The following is a 25,226-nucleotide window of genomic DNA, read 5'->3' on the forward strand; positions in this document are numbered from 1 at the left end:
AGAATGGTTGTATTCATGGATTTGTGAGTCACTACAGTCCCGAGCACTCTCTCTCCCAGTGGTCTGGAGGCTTGATGACAGAGGCGTCTCAGAGATTTGGCGGCAATTCTGTGATTGGACTGTCTCAGGGAGAGAAAGCGCTTGTGTCACGGACGACCACAGGGGTCAAGCCTGAGGGGGCTTCAGAATTCAAAAGAAAGCAACGGGGCTCCTGGGACTTGAGGAATGACCTTGGGCTCCTCTCTGTTGCTGCTAGGTCAAAAAACACCATTGGTCATGGGTGGGATGACTGACTCACGGTTTGCTCCCAGTCAGGGGGAACTGTATTTACACAGCACCGAGATCTCGGTGGTAGATACCAGGGTTAATGGCTGGCCTTAGTTGTCAGCCATGACCTGAAACTCCACTTTTAACAGAGTGGATTAAAACAATGACCGTATGCTGGCCGTATAGATCATATAAGGGCAGCTCCCTGCCTAGGCTGTGGGGTAGGTGTGGTTAACTGGGGGAAGTAAGCGGAGAGGTTAAGTGGCTTGTTGCTATGGGAACCTGCCACAAAAATCCTCTTTGGTAGAAGGAGGTTTCAGAAGGCATGTCTCGACCCAATCCTTCACAATCATCACAATACATCACAATAGAACATGGGGTATTTACACCCACTTCCTCAACTGCCTACCTGCAGTACCAACCCACTTGCACGTGCACACACACACGCGCACACACACACCTAACACTTTGTGGTTAACCATTAGCAGTATAAGTAGTCCTGCAGGTAGAGTGACAATAGGTACCCTAATGAGCTGTTGTGTTATGAGTCTGTAGAAGTTTGTTCCAACATGCAGCACTGTCTCTGCTCTCCCCGGTTGTTCTTTTTGAAGAAGAGTCTCTCCTCCAGTTAGTTTAACTCCAGAGTTAAAGTAGCTAGGTGTTTGTGCGTGTGTGTGTGTGTGTGTATATGTGTGTGTGTTTGTATGTGTGTGTGGGGAATATGAGGGGACGTCTCTTACCTGGAATCCAGCGAGGCAAAGAGGGGGCTGAGATCACGGGGTGGGAAGTGAGATGGAGGGGGGGGGGGGGGGGGGGGGGGGGCTGTCAGCATTGGCCTCAATACCACAGAGGGCAACAAGGGTTTGCTTTCATCACCTGAATCTGCCCCTCACCACACACACACACCCAGAGCCCAGCACTGGGCTACTGCCCTGGCGTCAAGAGGTCCACATACGTACACACACCTACACACACACACACACACACAGGGCCTATTGAGCTTATTGAGCGGGGCCCACAAGCCCAGCGGCCATACCAAAAGACTGTACTGTACCACCTACTGTGGTATCTGAATACTGCTCCTGTTGACCTTTCCTGTCTGTCAGTACAGGAGAGGAGTCGCGAGGGGGCCACTCAGTTTGCCGCTCTTTCTTTGTTAGCGTGTTAGCGCACCACAGGCTAACCCTAATGCATTAGCCCCAGGCTGTGGACTGCAGTGCTGCAGGCCCAGAGCTAGCGAGCACGGAGGCTCTGCTGCTGCACCTCAGCCTCACTTTGTTGCTGCTCCCCACCAGAGCAGAGAACGCTTGGCTCTCACTCAGCCATGAAGATGCAATCAGGGAGCCTGTTTATATGGGAAGCTCTCTACCATCCCAAATACCACATTGAGGGCCCTGTCTCTCTCTGGCTCTATGTATGTCTGTCTGTAGATCTGTCTATTTGTCTCACTTTGTCTGTAGATCTGTCTATCTGTCTCACTCTGTCTGTAGATCTGTCTATTTGTCTCACTCTGTCTGTAGATCTGTCTATTTGTCTCACTCTGTCTGTAGATCTGTCTATCTGTCTCACTCTGTCTGTAGATCTGTCTATTTGTCTCACTCTGTCTGTAGATCTGTCTATCTGTCTCACTCTGTCTGTAGATCTGTCTACATCTGTCTCTCACTTTGTATCTAAATCTCTCTCTCTCACTCTGTCTCTCTAAATGTCTGTGTCCATGTCTTTCAGTCTGTCTCTCTCTGTGTCTGTCTGTTCTTGACTCTGTCTGTCTGTCTGCCTTTATATCTGCCTTTCACTCTCTGTCTCTGTCTTTATCTGTCTCTCTCCATCTGTCTCCCTGTCTCTCCCTGCAGTATGTCTCTCACTACCTCTGTCTGTCTCTTTCACAGTGTCTCTCGCTCGGTCTGTGTCTCTTTTTCTCTGTCTATTGTTTTGACTACACGCTTTGAAATAGGAGTTCAATTAGGACGTACTGTATGTGTGTGGCAATGTGTGTGTGGAATTTGGTTTCGCTCACAGAATGAAATAAGCTCAGCGATTTGAAGCATTTTCATTGTAACAGTACTTTTCTTCCACAGCTGATGCTGGGCCTACAGTAACTTCCTGTTTCTGAAGTCATCAGTAGCCCTTCATAAATATGATGTCAGTGAACTTGGTGGGATGTAATGACAGCTGGTGTACACATATAGCTACTGGTCTGATAGTGATAATGAGCTCACTGTTTCATTGTCACTACAGACGTAGGGACAGCTTCACATCTCCTCCACACAGGTCTGGACTGGGACTGAAAAACGCCCCGGGACTTTGAAACGTAGACCGGCCCACGATCGTGTATTATTATTATAATATATATATTTTTGGTTGTCATTATGCCGCGGCCGTTTGACCGGTCGTTCGGGAAGTCTCCCGACTCCCGACGGCCAGTCCGACCCTGCCTCCACACCACTCTATCCACTGTTCTGTGTGGGTGTGCTTGTGAGTGTGTGTGTGTGTGTCGATGGTACAGAGATCCAGAACTCGTGTTTAGTTTCAGTGAAAGGAAGGACTTGCCGTAAGCATCCAAAAGAAAAATCTTTTGAGACAAACTGGCACCAATTAAATTCCTCTTAAACCGGTAGAACACAAGACATTTGTTGTGTTTAATGAGCTTACACTGGTTCATTCTCTCAGAAACAAGAATCCCAATCTGGACACACTCCAGAACTGCACTCACACTATGATTCTCTCTGACTCCTGGATGGGTTTCAGGGAGGATTAAGCTCTTTTATTCCATTATGTGTGTGTGTGTTTGTGTGTGTGTGTGTTTCTGTGTGTGTGAGGGCTCTTACAGACTCTCCCGGAACGGAACACTTAGTTGCAGATGTCAGAGCCAACAGTGTGGAAGTTGGTATCTAACCTTTTCTTTCTTCCGCCCCCAGTTGTTGTTTTCATGTTTGGAGCCTGGCAGAAGAAGGTTCTAGATCAGTACCAGCCACCACTGCAGGCCAGAGAGCTCCAAACAGCCTCCCCTCTCTCCCCCAGCCCTCCAGCATCCCCGTCCCCCCAGCCCCCGTCCCCCCCAGCCCCCGTCCCCCCCAGCCCCCGTCCCCCCAGCCCCCGTCCCCCCCAGCCCCCGTCCCCCCAGCCCCCGTCCCCCCCAGCCCCCGTCCCCCCCAGCCCCCGTCCCCCCCAGCCCCCGTCCCCTGCTAGGATTAAGACATTGCTTTCCTGCTGCTCTCTCTTGCCTCTTCTCCAACTCCTAAGCCCTCTGTTCACTGAGTGGAATCTGATGTTTCGTGGAGGTGAAAAAGAGTGTGTGTGTGTGTTGTGCTCTCTGAGGTTTGATCAAACACAGCACACAGAGAGGTTATACCTCACAGTATTAACTTCAGAGTCGACTGGAAACAGTTTTTTTTTCGTTGTGTGTGTTTGTGTGTCTCCTAGTAAGTGCACAGCATCCCCCTGTGTTCTGTCTCCCACACAAACACACGCTTGACTCACACGCACACCTACAACATGATCCCAAGAGTGGCGCTCTATCTGAGGGGGTATTAGTGGAGAGACAGAGGCAGAGCTGTGGTGGCTGCTGGGTAAGAGAGTTTCAAAGGCTCCAGGTAACCCCTGGTGAGTGACAGTGAAGCACAGTCCTCTGTAGTGTGCTTCCTTCCCCAGACCCCCACGGCCCCAACCCAGGGAGAACTAGTCACCATGATTCCGCTTCTAACAACCGCTCCTAACAACCGCTCCTTCCAGTGGGTGTGAGCACGTCAGCTTGGCAGTGTGGAGGAGCCAATGCCGTCTGCACCTTTAAGTGTCTCCCACCTTTTTAAAATCCTAAACATTCCTCTTAAATATAATGCAATTTGTAAATTCAAATAAACCATTGCAATGTGCGTGTGTGTGTGCACACGCTCGCGTGGGGTGTGTGCTTCTAGAGCGTCCATATGTTTGTGATTTATTAGCAGAGCTGAAGCTGTGTTTACTAGGTGACTGAGATTCCTCACCTCAGGGCTAAGAACACGTGTATACATACAGTCAGCCATGCACACACTCACACATGTAGAAACAACACGCACTCGTTCACACGTGTAAACACAGTCGCTGCTCTACACAGTGGCTTTTGATTGCTTTGGTCTGATTTGAATTAGAGGCTCATCTCTCTGTGATCTCTGTGGTGGCTCTGTGGTCTGGCCGTACGGGGGCCGGGTTCGAGGCTGGTGCCAGGCCGGGATTGGACCTGGTCACGTTTGGATAGCTGGCATGCTGAGTTAGGAGTCTGTTCTGGTCCAACAATGGTGGTTTACAGAGCGAAGGCTCGGATAGATAGAAATACAGACACACAGGCAGGCAGACGAGATGCTGTGCGAGTAAAGGTCCATGATGTCGATGGGTCCAACAGAGTGAACAGTCCCTGCCCTGATGGCTGCAGATCTGCTCACTAGTGGCTTTCATATCTAAACCAAATCTGATTGACTCTAATGAAAGCAACATGGCCGACGCTGCCTTTGAAATGCATTCCACATGCAGAGGAGTGTGTGTCAGTGTGTGTGCATTTGTCTGTGTTTGTATGGGGAGAGATGAAAAGGAAGCGTTTTGTTTCCCTTTCAATCCTGTTTACGTCCCGTAAACCCCCTCCCCCCCACACCCCAAAGGAACTCGGATACTCGGAGACACCCTTCATACATCCTGGTTTGGGGGGTAGATCGTGGCTGAGGGGTGGGAGGTGTGTAAGGGCTGGGCTGGATGACAACTTGGAGGACAGTAGTTGACTCTACCTGATGGCTCTGTGTTGAAGGATGGGACTGTCCATGTACGCACATGCCACGCTGGCTGTTGGAGAGGCTTCTGGGATGGTTTCTCTTTGACATGCTCCATTTTCTTTCGAAGTTGAGAACCCAGAACTGGAGTGCCTTGAACACTGGAAGCAGTTATAAGTACATACAGCAGTGCTCCACCTAGTCCTAAACAAAGGCAGCAATCTTGTCTGTAGAAGCAGAGTGGTTATGAAGCAGGGCTGTAAACACTGTCACAACAGCACTCTGAGGCTGGTCTAAATACTCTGGTAAAAGTAGAAACTAAGCCACCCAGGTATTTTCTACAACCACAGACAAACAACATGGCGTCTACTGCTGCAACACTACCTTGGCTGTGTTAGCTTCTGTACTGTATACCCTATATCACCACAGCCCCTCCCACACACACAAGTCTGTGTGTGTGTGTGTGTGTTTTTAAGGTGGGATATTGATGGATTCTTCCCTTAATTGTATATGAATAGGATCATCATATGATTCTTAAAAAAGTGTATGTGTTCATGTTTCAGTGTGTGTGTGTGTTTGGGGGTGGGTCTTGCAGTTCTAAGTGGCAGTATATAACTTTAGAGAAAGAGGGAAAGAATGAAAGTGGAGAAACTGGAAAGAGAGGGCAGATAGAGAAGTGAGGGAGAGGGCTTAAAGTAAATAAACAGAGTGGGGAAGTGTTGAGGCCTCCTACAGGATGTGTGTGTGTGTCTATCCTACCCAGCTGGCTCCCATTTACCCAGGAATGAGTCTGCACCTCTCAGAGGCCCGGACCTGCCCAGCTTTGAAGGCCTGTGTGTGTGTGTGCGTGTGTGTGGTTGTATGTCTGTGTGTGCATGCATGTGCGCATAATTGTAGCTTCATTAAAGGAGCGCCGGGCTCCAGAAAACACATAAAACTGTACGAACACACACTCACATACATATACCGTACTGTTTACTGTACGGAGTGTACGTGGATCCTTCACACACTCATACACACATGACATACACATACACGCATGACAAACACATACACACATGATATACACATACACGCATGACAAACACATACACACATGACAAACACATACACGCATGACAAACACATGCACACATGACAAACACATGCACACATGACAAACACATACACATACACTGGCTGCAGTTTCACAAGCATGCACATAGAAGCCTAAACAGTCCCACAGGCTTGCATTTAACTGCTTCCAGATGCACATGCAGGACACAACTCTCTCACACACACACACACACACACACACGTCACACAGAGTAAACTATATGCTCTTGAATTTCATCAAACAGTTAGTTCACGTCAGGGGAATAACAATCTGTAATCGAATGACGAGCTTGTAGATTGGTAAGGACATGAATTAGAAAATGCTTGTGTGTTTAGGAAATGTCTTATTAGTGTTATCTAGAGTAGCTAATGCATGACAAGCAGGCTTTGAGTGTGTGTTTTATATCAACTACACACTGGAGTTAGGCTGACAGTAAGCTCTGCTACAACAGGGTGTCAAAGCTGTGTGTGTGTGTGTGTGTGATTCCAGATGTGGACGGGAACAAGGAACCCCTCATACACAGGGTAAAGGTCACACCAGAAGGGTTGCTAGGAGACGACAAGGACAATGGCAACAACAACAACAGCCTGTCGCAACCGGACCTGACAACACCTAGCAAGAGTATAACATGTAGGTACATACACGTGCACACACACACAAGCACACACACACACGAGCACACACACACACACACACAACCCCTAGTGTTTTGGTTCCATGACTTAGCCCCACTGGTGAGTCACACCATTTCAATCCTAATGGACATTTACACACATCCTGAAGAAAGAGGTCAGATAATCAGGCATACAGCACACACACTGACACAGACACACACGTGCACGCACAGTTCACTCAGATACATACACACACATTCACACACACCGAATTGGAAATAGGACAAGTTAAGTGGGTTCATTTTCTACGTAACATTTTGCATGCTTGTCCACAATGTGTCACACATCATGGCCAAATGAAACAACCTTGTCTCTCTCTCACACACACACACACACACACACACCTCCTCTCCTGCTTTCCTCCTTTCCAAACTCTTTGCTGTGTTTCTTTCTCTCTGTTTTGTGGTAACTGTGATAGTTAAAGTATTGACATGGCGACTGTAGGTGAGTTTTGCCTGCTGGCTTCTTATGTGCATCAGCCGTGATCCACAGATCTCCTTTTCATCTTCCTCCTCTTCATCCTACTCCTCCTCCCCCTTCCTCCTCTTCATCCTATGACTACTCCTCCTCCTCTTCATACTGTACCACTAGGCAGTGAGGTCTGGTCTGATCTTGCATTCCTTGTTCTCTTTCTCTCTTGTTTTATGTCCCCATAAAAGCTGTATAAACCCAGAGCTCCATACTCTAGGCTAAGAGGCTTATGCAACACCTCGAACAAAATGTACTGCTATGTACTATAACAGTATCCCACAGCCTCTCTCCCCCACAGCCTCTCTCCCCCGCAGCCTCTCTCCCCCACAGCCTCTCTCCCCCACAGCCTCTCTCCCCCGCAGCCTCTCTCCCCCGCAGCCTCTCTCCCCCACAGCCTCTCTCCCCCACAGCCTCTCTCCCCCACAGCCTCTCTCCCCCGCAGCCTCTCTCCCCCGCAGCCTCTCTCCCCCGCAGCCTCTCTCCCCCACAGCCTCTCTCCCCCGCAGCCTCTCTCCCCCGCAGCCTCTCTCCCCCGCAGCCTCTCTCCCCCGCAGCCTCTCTCCCCCGCAGCCTCTCTCCCGCAGCCTCTCTCCCCCGCAGCCTCTCTCCCCCGCAGCCTCTCTCCCCCGCAGCCTCTCTCCCCCGCAGCCTCTCTCCCCCACATCCCCCTCTTCCTCCTCATCCCTCCCTGCATCCCTCCTCCCTCTACACCCCCACGTCATCTCTCTCTCCTGTCACTGATCACTCCCTGTCTGCCTGCCTGCCTGTCTGCCTGCCTGCCTGCCTGCCTGCCTTCCTGTCTGTCTGTCTGTCTGTCTGTCTGTCTGTCTGTCTGTCTGTCTGCCTGTCTGTGTAAGTGCTTCTGTCTGTTGTTTAGCGCTGGGTTTGTTTGTGTGCCGCTGTGTCTCTGTCAGGATCTATGATGTCAGCAAAGGAGTTTATAGATCTCCTACAGCTGACTGTTGTGTCATCAGGAAGTCATCTGTCTCAGGCAGTTTAATAAGGAGCTGAGACACATTATGAAATAGCAACTGGCTGCGTTTGAAGGTGATGTCATGACTGGGTTTTGAGTGTGGGTGTGTGTGTGCGCGTTTGCGTGGGTGTTTGAAAGAAACAGAAGCAAGTAGGATTCCTTAGCCCAGATGCCCTGTCTCACATTGATGACATCATTGGTGGAGCATGTGTCTGGCAATGGGCTGGTGACAAGCTGTCTGAGAACAATGTGGAGAGAGCTGTGAACATGTGTTTACGACCATGTGTGTGTGTGTGTGTCAGTGTGTACATACTCATCTAATAGTTTGATGAAGTTTAAGTTTGAGTTGTCAGTGTGGTATGCCCAATGCCAGCGCCCATGTCACTGTCACTTCATATGTCCCTCTGGTTTCCTCACTCACTCAGGAGGTCCACCACAGGCCTTCATCGCTCACCAGTGAGAGAGTAGTATTGGCTACAAACACACACACAGACACATGCACACAAACATACACACACACACACACACAACAACAGGAAGCAGTTTAGCACAACAGGAGACAGGGAAAAGGCTGAGCTGGTCGGTCAGAACAGGTTATTAAAGGGGAGGAGAGCTGCTACTGTTGCCGGTTCAAAATATAACAAGATTGTGGCACTGCCTTTAATTAGACATCAGCATGTGACCCCCTCTTCTCTTTCTCTCTCTCTCTCTCTGACTCTTTCTCTCTCTCTTTTCTCTCTGTCTCAATGTCTCTCTCATCTCATCTCTCTGCCTCCTTTTCTCTCTCTGTCTCTTTCTCTCTTTCTCTCGCTCTCTAACACACACACACACACGCGCGTGTCATCAGTGAGGTACATCCTGTGACACAGAGGTCCTACAGAGAGCCGCTCCGGGGGAAGTGATGTCAGTGGGTCAGCATCCAGGGTCGTGTTCCCGCTAAAAGCACCATGTCATGGCGGGCGCAGGGCTGGCAGCACGGATGAGGGGAGGGCTACAGGTCAGCCCCAGTGGTGAGAGGAACATGTAACATGACTCATCCCCTCTGATGTTACCCCCATGGTCCTCCATTCATTCCTGTCCTCCACTCGCTGTCGAACCTCTCTTTCTCCTTCTCTCACCAGTCACCATCTCACCTGCTTCTGGCTCTCTTGTCTGGTGTGTGTTAGTTTTAAACGCCTGTGTGCTTACGAGCATGTGTTTTTGTATTTATACTGGCCTCTCTGCACTTGTGTGTGCGTGCATGTGTGTTGTTAAAATGAGTCAGAGAGAGAGGGAGCAGGGAGAGTTGAAGAGAGGTTAGAGAAGTGAGTGGTAGGAGAGAATGACTGAGGAAGGGGGAGGATTTAGAGGCACAGTGATCTGGAGTTCACCCATTCTGTGTAGTACAGCAGAAGATATGGGGGGATTTAGGTGTGTGTAAAGAGCCTTTGTGGAGGTAAGTATAGGGTGAAGTTGGGCAGAGAGGTTGAGGGAAGGAGGGATGGGGAGAGGGAGGGAGGGTAAAAAGTAGGGAAGAGAGAAGGGTGGTAGAAGAGAGAGAGGTGAGCAGACGGCACACAAGGGTGAGTCACTCTCGCTCCAGCCAGACACACCACACCCCCATCGCTACCGGCAACAGGCGAGAACCTCCTGTCCAAGAGTAGTGTGTATGCTGCTCCTGTTCTTTCTCATTCTCCCCTACACACACACACACACACACACACACACACGCCGTGTATGTGGTGTGCCAGTCTCATCAGGTTAACCTCAGTCATTTAGCTCTTTATTTGCTGTTATTTTCAACTAGCGCCGCTGCTGAATCATGGTATTTAAATATGTCACTCCCATGCATCATTCCTGCCTGAAATAAACACATCCAACCAAGCTGATTCATGACTATATGCTCGACTTCTCTCCCTCCTGCCTTCTCTCCATTTCTCCTCTGTGTACAAAGAGACATTGTGTGTGTGTGTGCCAAGTTGGCATTGTTGTCTGCCTCCAAGCTCTATGTGGAGACAGGCGTCTGTCAGTCTGACTGTCTGTCAGATGGATGCCCAAGACACATTTGCTTGATTGCTGCCCACACACACACACACACACACACACACACACACACACACACAAACACACACACACACACACACACTCAGGGTATGGGGTTTTCTGCTCTTCTTGCTCCATTATGTCTATTATGAAGTCTGAAACTTTACACCTCTCTCACCCTTCCCCCCCTTCCCCCCTGTCTGAGACTCAGACTCCCATAATCCACTGCTGTGAGTGTAAATGTGCTTCTGGTTAGAGGGGGAGAGAGGGAGACATAATACAGTACAGCAGCACATATTGACTTTTGACATACTTCTGAGGAGAAAGTATGTTTTCCTCGGACTGCCTGTGCATCCACCCACCCACCCACACACACACACACACACACACACCACCACTGCAGCCGGCCAAACATCTGGAGTGAGGTTAGAAAACGCTGAATGAAAGAATCTTTAATAACACTGAATTGGTTGTGTGATCCCGGCTGTAAGCCAATCAAAACAGTCCTTGCTGGGTTATCTGTCTCAAAGCGATTATCCAACGGACGCTTTTATTGCAAGTCATGTTTCATTACTCGCCCAGGCCCCTCTGTTTGTTTGTGTCCCAGTTCTCTGTGTGTGTGTGGAATATCCTGTGAGTATATAATACGTGTCCTATCACATAGTCTATAGTTTGACCATACCTCTCTCCATCTGTGTTTTCAGGTCAAGAAAATATTTAGGGCCTCAATAGGATGGTATTAAATATTATCATAATATATGAAAACCACCGTTCCATCTGGCCCTCCTCTCCTGTTCTGGGCGTTTGTTTGTCTTGGCAGCCAAGGTGCTCTTTTCACACAGCTCCTCATCCTCGCAGGGTAATTAGTGTTCAGTGGTGCTCCCAGCTAAAAGGTACAGAGTAGCTGGCATTAGCCGAGCCAAGCACGAGCTCGGGTGATTTATGGAAGGTTTGAATTGAGAGAAATTTGGTAAAGTGTGAACAGACAGGAGTGGAGAAGAAGGGAACAGAGTGGAGAAGAAATTAGATGAGAGGAGAAGAGAGGAGTTAAAAAGCCAGGAAAGTAGGGATTCTTAAAAGAGACGAGAGGAGAGTTGTGAATGCAGCACTTCATGGAGTTAAGTTGTGTAACAGTCTAGACGAGCAGGGTCAGGGGTCAGCTGGGTGAACACATGCTCCTTCCCTTCAGCCCCATGGGGTGGGCCGGATCTCTGACTGCGTTTCCCAGAACTCCCCTCTCAGAATGCTGACTCAGCTGAAACATACTGGAAGAGGGGCCCAGTCTGGGAAGTTAGGAAAGGCTAGGAGGAAGCCACACACAGTCTTCACAGAAAGTCACAAAAATCTATCTTTGTACTGTCTGTACGTAAAATGTTGTATAACATTTATAATAATTTGTAACTAACCACGTTTTTGATGTTCTCTTTGTGTTCAGGTCAACCTGTGGCCCGATCCACCCCTCTCTGCCCCATCCAGCCCACCATTACCCAGCCCACCAGCCAGCTGCGCAATGGAGCCAAGCCCCACACACACATACACTGCACTCACGCACCCCGCACCCATACCCCTCAAATACACACACACGCAGTTCAAACTCACACGGCCCACGCCAACGGGGTGAGGAACGGCTGTGTTCACGAGCGGCCCACTCTGGGTTCCCTGCCGCGAGCCGCCTCCTCCTCCTCCTCCTCTTCCTCCACAGGGATGAAGAACCCTAAGAAGCTGCGGTCCAACCCCTCCATCACCTCCCAGGGAAGCAAGAGGAGCAAGAGTAGCTCCAAGAGCACCAGCTCCCAGATCCCCACAGAGGCACAGGATGGTGAGACATACACACACACCCAACACACACACGCAGGGATAGGGATGCTCATAACCGTGTAACTGTTAACCGACAATGTTTACCCGTTAATACTATCGGTTAAACTATCGGTTAATTTGGCGACATTGTCGCTAGATTTAGCAACTTTTCACCGTCCCTAGTGACAAAAAAGTTGTATCTAGCGACTGCCGACAAATCTAGCGACTTTCTGCTACTTGAACCATCTCCGTTTTTGTTGTTGAGCTGCAGCAAATTAACTGTAGACTAATTGTACTTCTGTGTTGTAATAGACGTCAATCATGTAGGCTGACTTTCTCGGATTCAATGTGTTTTCATTTAGTCAGTTTTCGTTTAATCTGTTTTTCATCTGTTTTTAATTTGTTGCTGTTTATGCAGCTTTTTAAAAACTACCCCCTTTTTTATACATGTGTTGTACTGTTTTGTTTTGTAATGGGTCATATACTCATCCATTCTAATTTTTTTTATCTTGTCGGTTAATGGTCCTTAAAACTAGAGTCGGTTATCAGTCCAATTATTTTTTCAAAAAGAGCATCCCTAGTTGCGACACAAACAAACACAGGACCCTGGACATATGACGTGCAGTAAAAGTGTCTGTTAGATCAGTGTTCTCAACTGGTGGGTTACAAGCTGCTGTGGAGTGGGTCGCGGACTAGGTTACCAAACTTCCGATGGTGAGCTTTTATTTTTAAAGGTGCGTAGGCTTACCGCCGCATTGAACGACAATGGACGAGGCGCAGGCATAAGGAGGGAAGTTTTGACAGCCATCTCCTTTAAAACACCACCAGCAACCCCGGTCGTGACAAATGACCAAGGACACATGTGGGTCCTGAAGTTAGACCAGTTAAGAACCACTGTGTTAGATAATACCTTTGAGACAACTAGCACACAAACACACACACACACACACACACAGTGGAGGTGACTGAAATTGTAGGCTATGTGGGGATATGTTGTAAATGAATGACATGCATTTACATTTAGTCATTTAGCAGACGCTCTTATCCAGAGCGACTTACAGTAAGTACAGGGACATTCCCCCGAGGAAAGTAGGAGGAAGTGCCTTGCCCAAGGACACAACGTCATTTTGAACGGCCTGGAATCAAACCAGCAACCTTCTGATTACTAGCCCAATTCCCTAACCGCTCAGCCACCTGACTCCCTACATGCACTGTACTTTCATGTGCATTACTCACTGAAGCTCAACTAGAACCCTTCTCTTTCTCCCTGCTCTCTCTCTCTGTTTACTCTCTCTCTCAGACTGCTGTGTCCACTGCATCCTAGCCTGCCTGTTCTGCGAGTTCCTGACTCTGTGTAACATCATGCTGGACTGCGCCACCTGTGGCTCCTGCGCGGGGGACGACTCGGCCTGTTTCTGCTGCTGCTGCGGTTCCGAGGAGTGTGGGGACTGTGACCTCCCCTGCGACATGGATTGTGGTATCATCGATGCCTGCTGTGAGTCTGCAGACTGCCTGGAGATCTGCATGGAGTGCTGCGGCCTCTGCTTCTCCTCCTGAGCCCTCCGCAACTCCAGGAGGCGCCACCGTTTTGTTACTTTAGACACAGAGATACAACCTGGATCAGTGTGTATCGAGGGCTGGGTCTTCTTGACCCGCCGGCCTGTCTCCTTGCCAGTCCCTTTAGGCCCAAGTCTTAGACTGGCCGTGGGCTTGAGAACACTGGTTTGGGTAGAGATATCCCAAAAGCTTTTTGGAGTGGGTTCCAATGCAAGAACTTTGAGCTGATGTTGAAATTTGGACCATGTGTGGACTTGAGCAGACCATTATTTTGACCAATCTGAGGACGCTGTCCCAGACCCATCCACTCTGGAGCCTGTCATGATGAGAGAAGCCAGTGGGAGGTCTGCTGTGGTGTTGGTCGGTTTCTGATCACAGCACCTCAGTGGTGGTGGTTCTATCTGGTTCTGTCTGGTTCTGTCTGGGCTGGGCCTTTGGACCCTGGGTGCAGCGGGCCTTATTACAGCAGAGCCCGCTGTGCCTCCACAGTGGTCCTGAGCGGCCAGGCACAATGACCGCAGCTCTCCATGCATGAAAATGACCTCCACAGCAAATGAGAAAATGGCTCCATTTAACAGGATTTGAGTGTTTCTGTAGATAAGACACGTAGAGTAATGGGGGAAAGGCCTCTCAGAGCTGGCTAGGGGTCTCGTTTGTCCTTCACAAGGTTACTGTCTTGATGGCCTATTGCTGGCAGTCACTTCCTCAAGGCACACACTACGTGACGAGGATGTGTTCATGGCAGTCTGGCACACTGTGCATTCTGTTAACAAGAACTACTCTCAGCAATTATCAGCCATGATACCGGAGCACGGCGCTCCCTCTCCCCTGGAGAGGCCGCCTGGAGAAGCAGTCATGAGGCTCAAGGCTTTAAGCCAGGTGGTCCAGGTGTTTGGAGAAGGTCCAGGTGGTGGGAGACAGTGAGCCTGAAACATCCTCCTCCCTGGCCATGTGAAGGAGGAGGTCTTCATCTTACGGCTTTTCTCCTTCACTTCCATATTTGTTGTCTAACAGCCCCTGGTGCTCTTTAATGAGGTCCTCCATGCTGTTACTGTACTAACGGGTAGCAGACTGGAAGGCAGCCACAAGCCTGTCTCTGTGAACACACAGGCATCCAGGTCTCCACTCTCACTGCCAATCTTCTCTTAATCCTTTTTTTTTGGGGTCGATTTTTGTTGAGATATTTTGCATTTCTCATTTAATGTGAAAGTGCCATTTCTATGTTATCAGGACCAGCCTGCCCCCCATAAAGCAGTCCCTCCTTCAGACCTCGTTAACTCCCGTACTGAATATCTTCCACGCGATAAGTTTGATCTTTCTGCTGCTGCAGACTCCTGAATGGTACGTTTATGTTAATGGCTACAGATTGGGGCTTGTTACTTTTCTCGGGTCCAGTTCTGCAGATGTGTTCTGTTACAGATGCGTGTTCACTGGATCTACATCTCTCTCTCTGATCCAGCTCTGTTCACAGAGGATCACCAGGACATAGCAATGAATAGACTTTTGCCACATCTCAAAGTACAGTTACACCATAATGGTAAAAAAATATGTACGTTTGACTTTAGGTAATGTTATGCAAACTCAAACAAGCTTTTGCATTCATGCTAAGTTGATAAGTGGTCCATATCAATGTTGAACTGGGTCTTACTGGCAGAGCGTGAATAGAAGAATACTGGCAATAAGGAATGATAGTAGATAGATCTTAGTATCTACATGTCAGATCCCTGCAGTAGTGTATGTGTTTTATGGATGATAGGGCTGGGATGACGTAACCTTTATTCATGTTCTGTCGCCCAAAATTATTCTATTTGGTTGTTTTATTCATATGTGTCAGAACCTTTGTTTAATAGAGATAAAAGGATGTTTTTGTCTTTATTTCTTTCATCTCAAATGTGCAGTTCAAAAACAGTGGACTATGAATTTATCTTATTTTTGGTGATTCTCTGTTGTGTTCCTCTATGCTGTGAAGAGAGACTACAAGTATGCAGAGGCCTTTGCTGCCTTCCCTGACAAACACACACACACACAACCACATAATATTAATTCTCATTCCCATAAAAGTGAACTGGACAACAACCAACATATTCAGCAGATTGTTCTCAATTTTGTGTCCACTGACTTGGTACCCTAACCCTAGCCACCCCTGCCCTTTAGAGACTTCTCCTCTCTGAAGATGGCCAAGATCTCATGGACATGCGGATGCAATGCTGCCTGGCTTTGCTTGAAGCAGTCTGCTTTGTGATATGTTCTCAACATGTGTTGTGTAGAGTCTTACACCTTGTTGTGTAATAAAAGGACAATGTAAACAGGAGTAACATGGGCTTTGTGTTTCATCTTTGCAACTGTCTTTATTGAATTTAGGCATTAGCAGCAAAACCGACGATTGAAACAAACATGATACAATTGCTGTGAGATACAAATGTTCAGATCTAAACAAAGTTTAACCACATAAGTTCCATGAAACAATGTTTTACTTCAATATATGTATCTTTTTAAGGAGATTGTGCAAGAGCCCCAAAATTCTGTCTTTTCTCAGCGCTGTTGTGGCCTGAGAGGAACATAGAGAGGAGGGAGAGAACAACTGGCCTCATGCAGAACGCAGCACTTTAATATGTTTTTTAAAGGTCTGCCAAAGTCGTTCAGCAGGAATGCCTGTTCAGGCCAATACATCAATGTGTGGAGAAACACAGGGGACTTTTTCTCTCATTCTCTTTCTCTCCTCCTTTTCTCTGCCTCATTCCCTCCTTCTCCTTTCATCGTGTGTTCTCGGAAAGGAGTCTTTGTTGAGGAGTGTGTGTGTGTGCGTCCGGTCTTGGGTGTGAGGTGTTGACTACAGCCTGTTTCTCTTACCTTGAGATAACCAGCCTGGTAGTGGGCACTGAAACGACAGCTTTCTGTTTTTGTGTGTGTGTTTGCATGGGTTTGTCTTCCAGCATAGCTACGCAGGTCATACAGAGCATCGATTCATGATGGAATAGAGATTCTGAAGGAGGGGGAGGACAGAGGGACCATATGCAATTGTTTAGGAGAAAGACTGGCTTTTCTTGTCACACAGACATCAGTCACACACACTGTGTAGTCATTCATATACAGTACACACACACACACACATCATAAATGACACACACCCCCTGCAGAAATTTCCCATGCACAAAGCAGGCGCTTGGGACAAATGGCTATTGAATATTAACCATGAAATTACAAAGGCTGCATTCTAATGGAGGTGACAGGGTCAGAAGCTGTGATGGAAATCATAAATTAATACCCCTGACATGACAAGCCACTCGCCTTTGGCTCTGGCAGAATACACTTCCTGGCTTCCCTTTCTGGAGCTACCGAGCTGACTGGCCATGGACAGAGGCTCTGTATTATTCATAAGCAGGTCAATGGAATTCAACAATAGCCTAGGAACACATACATTCCACTTCACAGTGTACCAAGGCTCTTCTTTGTAGGAGAACACGGCTACCTAACCTTGGGCAGCTGGGTCTGCGTGGGCTCGTCTCAGAAGAGCCTCCCTGTCATCAACTTAGGATCTCCTGTACAGGCTATTGATATGCTAAACTGTTTTGGTCTACATACAGTAGTGTGGAAGAATAGCAGTCAATCAGCATGATTGTGTGTGTTGGCCTGTGTGTGGGATAGTTTAACAGGACTAGGATCTACTATACGTATTCTGCATTTCCAACCAGTTTGGCGTAATTCTGTGAGTTACATAGACTCTTCTCTTGTTGGTGGCCAGATGTTTCTAGGCCTGACACATCAGAATGCATGCCTTCTCCACAGCTTCTGGCTTTGAATCAGAGACAAAATGGCATTAGCGCTATGTGGAACTAATTGATTGTGGGCAGAATGCACACACACGTACACACACACACACAATTCAGGCAGATCTGTTTCAGAAAGGCTGGATGAGTCACTAAGTTGTGGGACTGGTGCCAGGCTGTCCCCACAAAGAAACATATATTTTCTTCCCACTTCCACGAGGGGAGGCGGGGTTGGGAAAGGAGAAGGATTGTCTTACCACTTTCCTACTAATCCTTGAATTGATATGGTACCTCATGGCTGTAGATACATTTCAGTTTGCCTCTGTGTGATCCCACATGCACCAAGCTCATACACAGCCATGGTCTATGGGGCATTGTCTCGGCCGGTGGATATGAGGACTACTGTAGCTTTTCTCTGTCCTGATTTCTACAAGCTACATCCCCTTCTGAGTGGTGGAAACATGCAGTTTACAAACGACAAATGTGTTGAATGGTAAAGTAGGTTCATGATTCACCTGTGCAAAATCTGTAGAATCAAAATGGTATGTATGTATCTAGCCATTTCTGAGCACAGCCTTATCCATAGAACAACCACAAACTTGAAAGTACAGTACAGTATACCACTATGGTGCATAATTAGGGCACGGCATGTTCATTATATGTTCATTATATGTTCTCTGCTTCAACAGAGCGGTGCAGCGTTTTACAACATTCAACATGTTGAAAGGAACCAAAATCATGGCAGAAAGACAAGCTTGGAGGGGGAACAGGAATGCATGTGTGTGTGAGCATGAGCAATATGTGCCATGTGAGTGTGCAATGTATGTGCAATATAATGTGTGTGGGATGTGTGCGTATGATATACTGTATGTATGTGTGTGTGTGTGTGTGTGTGAGCTGGTGCTGCTGCAGGCTGCTGTGTGCCAGTACTATTGGGGAACCACAGCCCAGCAGGCTCCCATAGACACACAGAGGGAGAGGAGGACTTGGCGGGCACCGTGCCTTTGTTTCTGCTCTGCTCTCACGGAAGGGCCTGCGAGGGCCTCAGAGGGCCTCCCTCAGAGGGTGGGTGGAAGACTGCCTGCGGAATAGAAGACTGGAGCTAGAAGGAGGAACTGGGGACGGGACAGTGTTTGAGTAACTTGCAGACAATCTAATTCCCTCAGAAAGGCACTGATATGTCGACAGGTGAGAGACCTGGAGGGGTTGCAGAAAGAGTCATGTTTGTGATGTACTGTACAGTAGAGGGATTCTCCAGAAACAGGGTTGTAGTTCCAGAGTTCACGTTGACTCCAGAGCTGGAGCGTACGTCCGAGAAGCTCTGACTGGAACTTTCTGGAACTTTAGATTGAGTTCCACATCCCCCAGCATCTGCAGTACCTGCTTGCCATATTCTGCTGAACAACTGAGCCCATCATATTAGCTTATATTTATTCCTTCGGTCGTTCTTTGCTCTTCTTTTTTTCCCCTCATTCTCTCTCTACCTCTTCTTTCACTCCCTCTGCCTCTCCTCCACTCTCTTGTATCCTCCTCTACTTCTCAACTCCTTTTTTTCTGTGCTCTTACTTTCCTCCTGTCCTCCACTGCTCCCCTCCTCCTCTCCTCCCTCTCCCTTCATTGCTATGTAATCATCATACATCTTCCTTACAGGTGCCTGACAGACAGATTAATCTGGCTACCCAGACCCTGTGGGGGAGACAGACCATCAGATAATGAATCCACTGATAATCACCTGATAGATCTCAGCGTCTAATGACTCTCTCTCTCTTTGGATGGGTGGTGATGTTTGTCTGTAGCAACACTGTTCTAAACGGGGCCTCACCATGGCCCTGGTCCACTCTGACCTAGCTCCCAGACCCAGGGCCTGATAAGGGGGTCTCCATTGTCGGCTCATGGACAGCTGATTCCAGATGTGCATGTCTGGCTAACATTTCAGTGGATCTACATCCCATAGTAAACAGTAATCCAGTGCCGCTTCTCTGCAGAGTGAGACCAGGAGCGGTGTGGAGGGGTTGGGGATGGCAGAAGGAGCAGAGGGAGGAGTATCAGAAGGATGAAGAAACAAGTCTTACTTCATGATCCGGAATCCTGTGCCGCTCTAACAACTCCCCCTAACCCTGACCCTAACCCACAAGACACACACACACACTCTCACACAACACAAACTCACCCCCACACACATTATACACACACTCACTCCCACACACACACACACACAGACAAACACACAGGCATGCACTCGCAGTGCAGTGCTGGCACATCCCAGCCTCAGTCCCAGGCCCAGTGTGTCAGACAGTGGAGCTGCATGCAACAGACACTGCCACTTAGTAGCAGCCTTTCATCTGGCTGGGTGGGAGAAGCCAGATACCTAGGGTTGTCTGAACGCTGCTGGAACGTTGTTGAAGGTTACTGGGAGTTTTCTGAAGGATACCGAGACATTGTTCAAAGGTTTTTGGGACATTGTCTCAAGGTTACTGGAAAGTTTTCTGAGCACCTTTTTGCTGTGTGTTTGTGCTGGTGTGAAGCAGCTGCCTTGTCATTAAGCTGCACAGGGCAGAGGGCTGGAGAGTTACAGTAGAGCGGATATCAAGGAGAAGTGTAAAGGACTGAGAGAGAAATGTAGAGAGAGAGAGAGAGAGAGAGAGAGAGAGAGAGATTGAAAGACAAAAGGGAAAGGATAGATACTGTGCCCCACTTGTTAATGGGCACTGTTACACAACCTCAAGCAATCAGCTTGGCCCCTCCAGCTTCTTGTAACCCTGACAACGTGGCTAGAGGGAGGGGGGCCGAGGGTGGGTCTTAACCCTTTCCCATCTCTCCATCTATAATCTACCTTCAGTACCAGTTAACATGTAACGTCCACCAGTAATCCTCCTTTTCTCTCTCTCTCCTTCACCCCTCAGCTCCCACCATCCAGTAGCACACTGCCCCCCCCCCCCCCCCGCCCCATTCAGACCAGTCTTGGGGTGTCATAGCCACTAGGTCCCATTCAAATATACATGGTTTGGACTCTTTTTTTATATTACAATTGTTTTAAGAATCTACAAACAATTTTTTTACGATTAAAAGATGGAGAGGAAAGAGGCCGTTTCGTTGAGAAGAGATGTTGTTTTTGTGTGTTGCAACTGTGTGTGTGTGTGTGTGTGTGTGAGAGAGAGAGAGAAAGAGAGAGAGAGGATGAGAGGCAGAAAGAGAGAGAGAGTGTCAGACAGCCGGTTGGCAGTACACACAAAAATAGGCTCCTGTTTGAGTTTAGCTGACTCATGCCACCTTGAGCAAACAGGGAGCACAGACCAGGGCCTTGTCCCCACCTCCCCCACACGCACACACACAAACACACACATGCACAAATATTCACTTAATATTTAGTGGTCACACATGCACATCTACACACATGAACACAAATGCAATCGCACACACACAGAGACACACACACACACACATCTAACAAGTCAACATCTGAGGTCTAAACAGACTCTCAGGTTTCTGCCAGCCCTCCAGTTGGCCTTGAGACACAGACTCCTGTCCAGTCCAGTGTTGACCCATTCCACATTTAGAGAAATGTGCTGCCATTTCAAATGTCTCGGATGAAGAATTTATTTAGCTCGTTGTGTGGGTACAGTCCAAGAAAGGACTTAGTGCAAACGAAACCCCATCGCATTAACCAAGGTGCAGACAGGAGGAGAAGGAGGCAGGGGAGCCACCAGACGGGCTGAGAGGAGGGAGGAGGTGGACCAGGACATGTCCCCAGGAGGAGAGAAGAATGGAAGTAGAGAGAGAAGAGGGTCCATAAGGAGGGGATCCAGAGGGGCTCTGAGGTGTGTGTGTGTGTGTGTGTGTGTGTGTGTGTGTGTGTGTGTGTGTGTGTGTGTGTGTGTGTGTGTGTGTGTGTGTGTGTGTGTGTGTGTGAAAGGAACAACGGAGCGAACAACGGAGCAGGCCAATGCCTGCGGGAGACCTCGGGGAGCGGACAGGAAGAGGCGCCTTGTCCACACAAACACTCACTTCCTGTCCAGTGTGTGAGTGAGACGATTGTGAACTGCGTGTTATTATTACCTATTATGTGTCTGCGTGTATGTGTACATACAGTACATGTGTGTGTGTGTGTTAGAGGGAGCATGGGACAGTCAGGTGAGAGAGTTTAGCAGCAAGCATTCAGACAGACCTGTTCTGGTTGACCTACACACTCAACACACACCTAAGGTAACTGTCAGACAAGGAGGGAGGGAGAGAAGGAGGGTGGGTGGGGTGAACGAGGGGTTTGAAACTGTTTAGGTCACAACTTACCCATTGCCATGGAGACCTTAAAGCCCATTTCCGTAGCGACTGTTGCTCTTGTGTTGTTGCCCACCTGCTGTCCGCCCCGCAGGTTAGTAACAGGACCAGTTCCACAGCTAAGTGGACGCCTCTGCTAGTCTACTGGTCTGATGGGTTGTTCCACAGCCTCACACTGGTTCTATAGCATTATTTGGTTCCGCTAACACACAAAAAAAACTTAATTTAAAAAACACCCCATCTTGTAGTCAGATATTAACCCTCGTGCTGCCTTCGGGTCACATGACCCAAAGGTTCATAACGAACCATTGTTGTGTTTACCCAATTTTACCCAATACAAAAACAAATAAAAAGAATTTTCTTTTAACCTTCGCAATGTGGAGGGTCTGAGACAGCCCGACGGTTAAAAGAAAATGCTTTACTTTGTTTTTGTATGCGGTAAAGGTGTCGCAATACGACGGTGGGTAACAATGACTGATGGGTCAGAATGACCCGAAGAGAACACGAGGGTTAAAGATGTGAGCTGATATACAGCAAGCAACCGGATTACTTGATTACTTACGTCAATGGAAATGTCGGCCAAAGCCTTGACCAAATTCTGTGAGACATTTACATTTAGTCATTTAGCAGACGCTCTTATCCAGAGCGACTTACAGTAAGTACAGGGACATTCCCCCGAGGCAAGTAGGGTGAAGTGCCTTGCCCAAGGACACAACGTCAGTTGGCATGACCAGGAATCGAACTGGCAACCTTCGGATTACTAGCCCGACTCCCTCACTGCTCGGCCACCTGACTCCCTGACCTGACCTGACATTAACACCGACACACAGCTCACAGCAATGCACATGCTGGAATGACAGCATGTGCTTTCTGAGCTGGTCCATCTCCTCACACCATACAGGAATAAACACAGTGCAGGCCAAAGCCCAGGAAGCTGTCTGTGTTCTGGACGCTTTCATGCACGTACTTTATATTGATACAGATGGGGAGCTTGTGTAGATGTGAAGTGCGGTATGGAACAGCTTTGACCTGCGTGTGGAACGCGGTACAAAATGGCAGCTTTAGTCAACAGGCAACGTGCCTGTCTACACACAGTATCCATCAAATCTGAACTCTCAACACTTGTTTCATTCAAGATACATCACGTTTCGGTTTGGTTCGGTTACATTAAAGATAGCACATACTGCATACTAACATTCGAAATATGCCTTGCCTGAGTTATCCTTTAGAACCAGATATTGGATTTTCACCATTGAAATTCGACACATTATTATCCCTGGGAAAAAAAATCAAATTGCATGGTGGGAATGATGTACATTTCAAAGTCAAGACATGAAATGATGAAAGGTGATAGTGAAATATCACAGGATGTTACAAAAGGCACCTTTAAGTTATTGGATCTATTTTTGTGTTTTCACCTGAGATTTTATGCTCTTCCAACACACACCCTGAACATAAGCCCCCAGTCAGCCCTGTAGAGCACAAAGCATTGAGCACACATCTCTCTGTCCAATTTCTCTCTCTTTCTATTCTCTCTCTCTCTCTCTGTCTCTCTGTCTCTCTCTGTCTCTCTCTCTCTCTCTCTCTCTCTCTCTCTCTCTCTCTCTCTCTCTCTCTCTCTCTCTCTCTCTCTCTCTCTCTCTCTCTCTCTCTCTCTCTCTCTCTCTCTCTCTCTCTGTCTCTCTCTCCGCCTGTCAGGTGGGAATGAGGCTGTTCCCGGTTCCTCCGGCCGCTCTGGAGCTTCCGTCTGGGGCGAGAGATACCATCTCAGGCTCTTCCACCCTGCAGACAGCTGGTAATGATGTCCTCTCACACACTGGGCTGTCTGATAGCCCTGGAGAAGCCCAGCACGTAGATGCAGAGGGACCAGAACCAGAACAGCATGGCTGAGGAGGGGAAAGGCTGCTCTACTTATTCACTTTCTATGTTCCCTAAGGTCAGTCCCTGAGCAGATCCTTCATTTAACACCATCTCCTGTCTGTGATCTTCACCAGCGGACAGACCGATGGACATCAGGCTCATTAAAGTTCTCCAGGATTGACAATCACCTTTTACCATGGACTTGCTGGACTCGAAAATAGAGATAGGTATACCAGAACAGAAGCACTATACAGCGTCCCTGGAACTTCATTTCTCCAAACTTTTACATCAATCAATGTGAATCCCCAAATCATTGAATCATCGGTATTGAAAAGACCTTGAATACAGAACTTGAAAGAACTTGATACACGCAGGTTGTGGAACAGTACATACACAACACGTAGTCACACAACAGATCGGTCACATTGCTCCAGGCCTCATTTCCAGGCCTGGGAATCAAAGCTTCTAGTTGACTACAGTCTAAGGCCAACAGCATTCCTCCTCCAAGCTGAGAGGCAGGGCTCGTGGAGGCTACACATTAAGAGCCTGGTGCCGTCTCCTGGTGCCGTCTCCTGAAGCCGTCTCCTGGTGCCGTCTCCTGGTGCCGTCTCCTGTTGCCGTCTCCTGGTGCCGTCTCCTGTTGCCGTCTCCTGTGCCGTCTCCTGTTGCCGTCTCCTGGTGCCGTCTCCTGGTGCCGTCTCCTGGTGCCGTCTCCTGGTGCCGTCTCCTGTTGCCGTCTCCTGGTGCCGTCTCCTGGTGCGTCTCCTGGTGCCGTCTCCTGTTGCCGTCTCCTGGTGCCGTCTCCTGCTGCTGTCTCCTGGTTCAGCTGTCCCATGGATGAGGGAATTACTGAAGCCTGCAAGACAGACTACAGCTCCATTAGACAACACAGGTACTGCTTGGCTACTAATGAGACCCTTTACCGTAGATGGAGACAGTTGAGGTCCAAGTAGACACTCTGCCTCTCTCTCACACACACACACACACACAGAACACACACACGCCCCTACCCTGGTCTCCAACCTTTCTCCACCTTGCATCCAGTCCTCTCAGTTCAGCCTGAGTGCCTTCATGACGACCTGTGTGCGAGCGTGAGTGTGTGTTCCCTCGGTCTGCTCCACAGTGGACAGGGCTGACCCAGTACGGAGCAGAGTGGAAGCGAGGGGAGGAGAAAAGGCAATTAAGGAGAGATCACTTGTGCGTCAGCTGGAGGGTGTCTGAGAGGCTCTCACCGTTAACCTTTCCAGCGAGAGCGAGGGAAAACGAGGGAGACGAGGGAGGTACCTGGGAGGAACAGAGAGCCAGGAAGCAGCCAGGAGATCAGACGTTTCGACTTAAACGTTCTCTCCTTCTCAGAGTGATGCTAATTTCCCGTCTCCTTCTCACACCACGGAGCTAGTCTCTTGCCACCACCTCTAATTGCAGCAGTGTGGACTACTGGGGAGCAGAGATCATGGATGGGACCACCAGACAGGACGGGAGGGGAGGGAAGAGCTATCAGAGGAGACAGATTCACAAGGAGGTTTTGGGGGAATTCTGCACCAGCTGCTTTCTATAGCACAGTTTACACTTCACTCAGACTAGATGATTCACAGTTACCCTGCTGGAACATCAAAAGGACAAATGATAGACTAGCAGTCTCAGATTGCATGTTTGCCTTTGTGTGTGTGTGTGTGCGTGCGTGTGTGTGCATATATATGTGTATGTCATCAGAGTTGCATGATGCATCACTGA

The 25,226-nt window shown here is 48.6% G+C and overlaps 1 protein-coding gene across 1 annotated transcript in view; it reads left to right on the forward strand.

The window, feature by feature from the left end:
• The window catches only part of mdfi (MyoD family inhibitor), an 18,295-nt gene extending 2,394 nt beyond the window's left edge, over positions 1-15,901 (forward strand). The window contains exons 3-5 of the mRNA XM_062468368.1: positions 6,586-6,726; positions 11,672-12,055; positions 13,334-15,901. Coding sequence (XP_062324352.1) covers positions 6,586-6,726; positions 11,672-12,055; positions 13,334-13,590 — 782 coding nt within the window. The 3' untranslated portion in view covers positions 13,591-15,901. The remainder of the gene's footprint in view (positions 1-6,585; positions 6,727-11,671; positions 12,056-13,333) is intronic.
• Positions 15,902-25,226: the final 9,325 nt, after the last annotated feature.

Source organism: Osmerus eperlanus, chromosome 1, assembly GCF_963692335.1.
Source record: "Osmerus eperlanus chromosome 1, fOsmEpe2.1, whole genome shotgun sequence".
NCBI lineage: Eukaryota > Metazoa > Chordata > Actinopteri > Osmeriformes > Osmeridae > Osmerus > Osmerus eperlanus.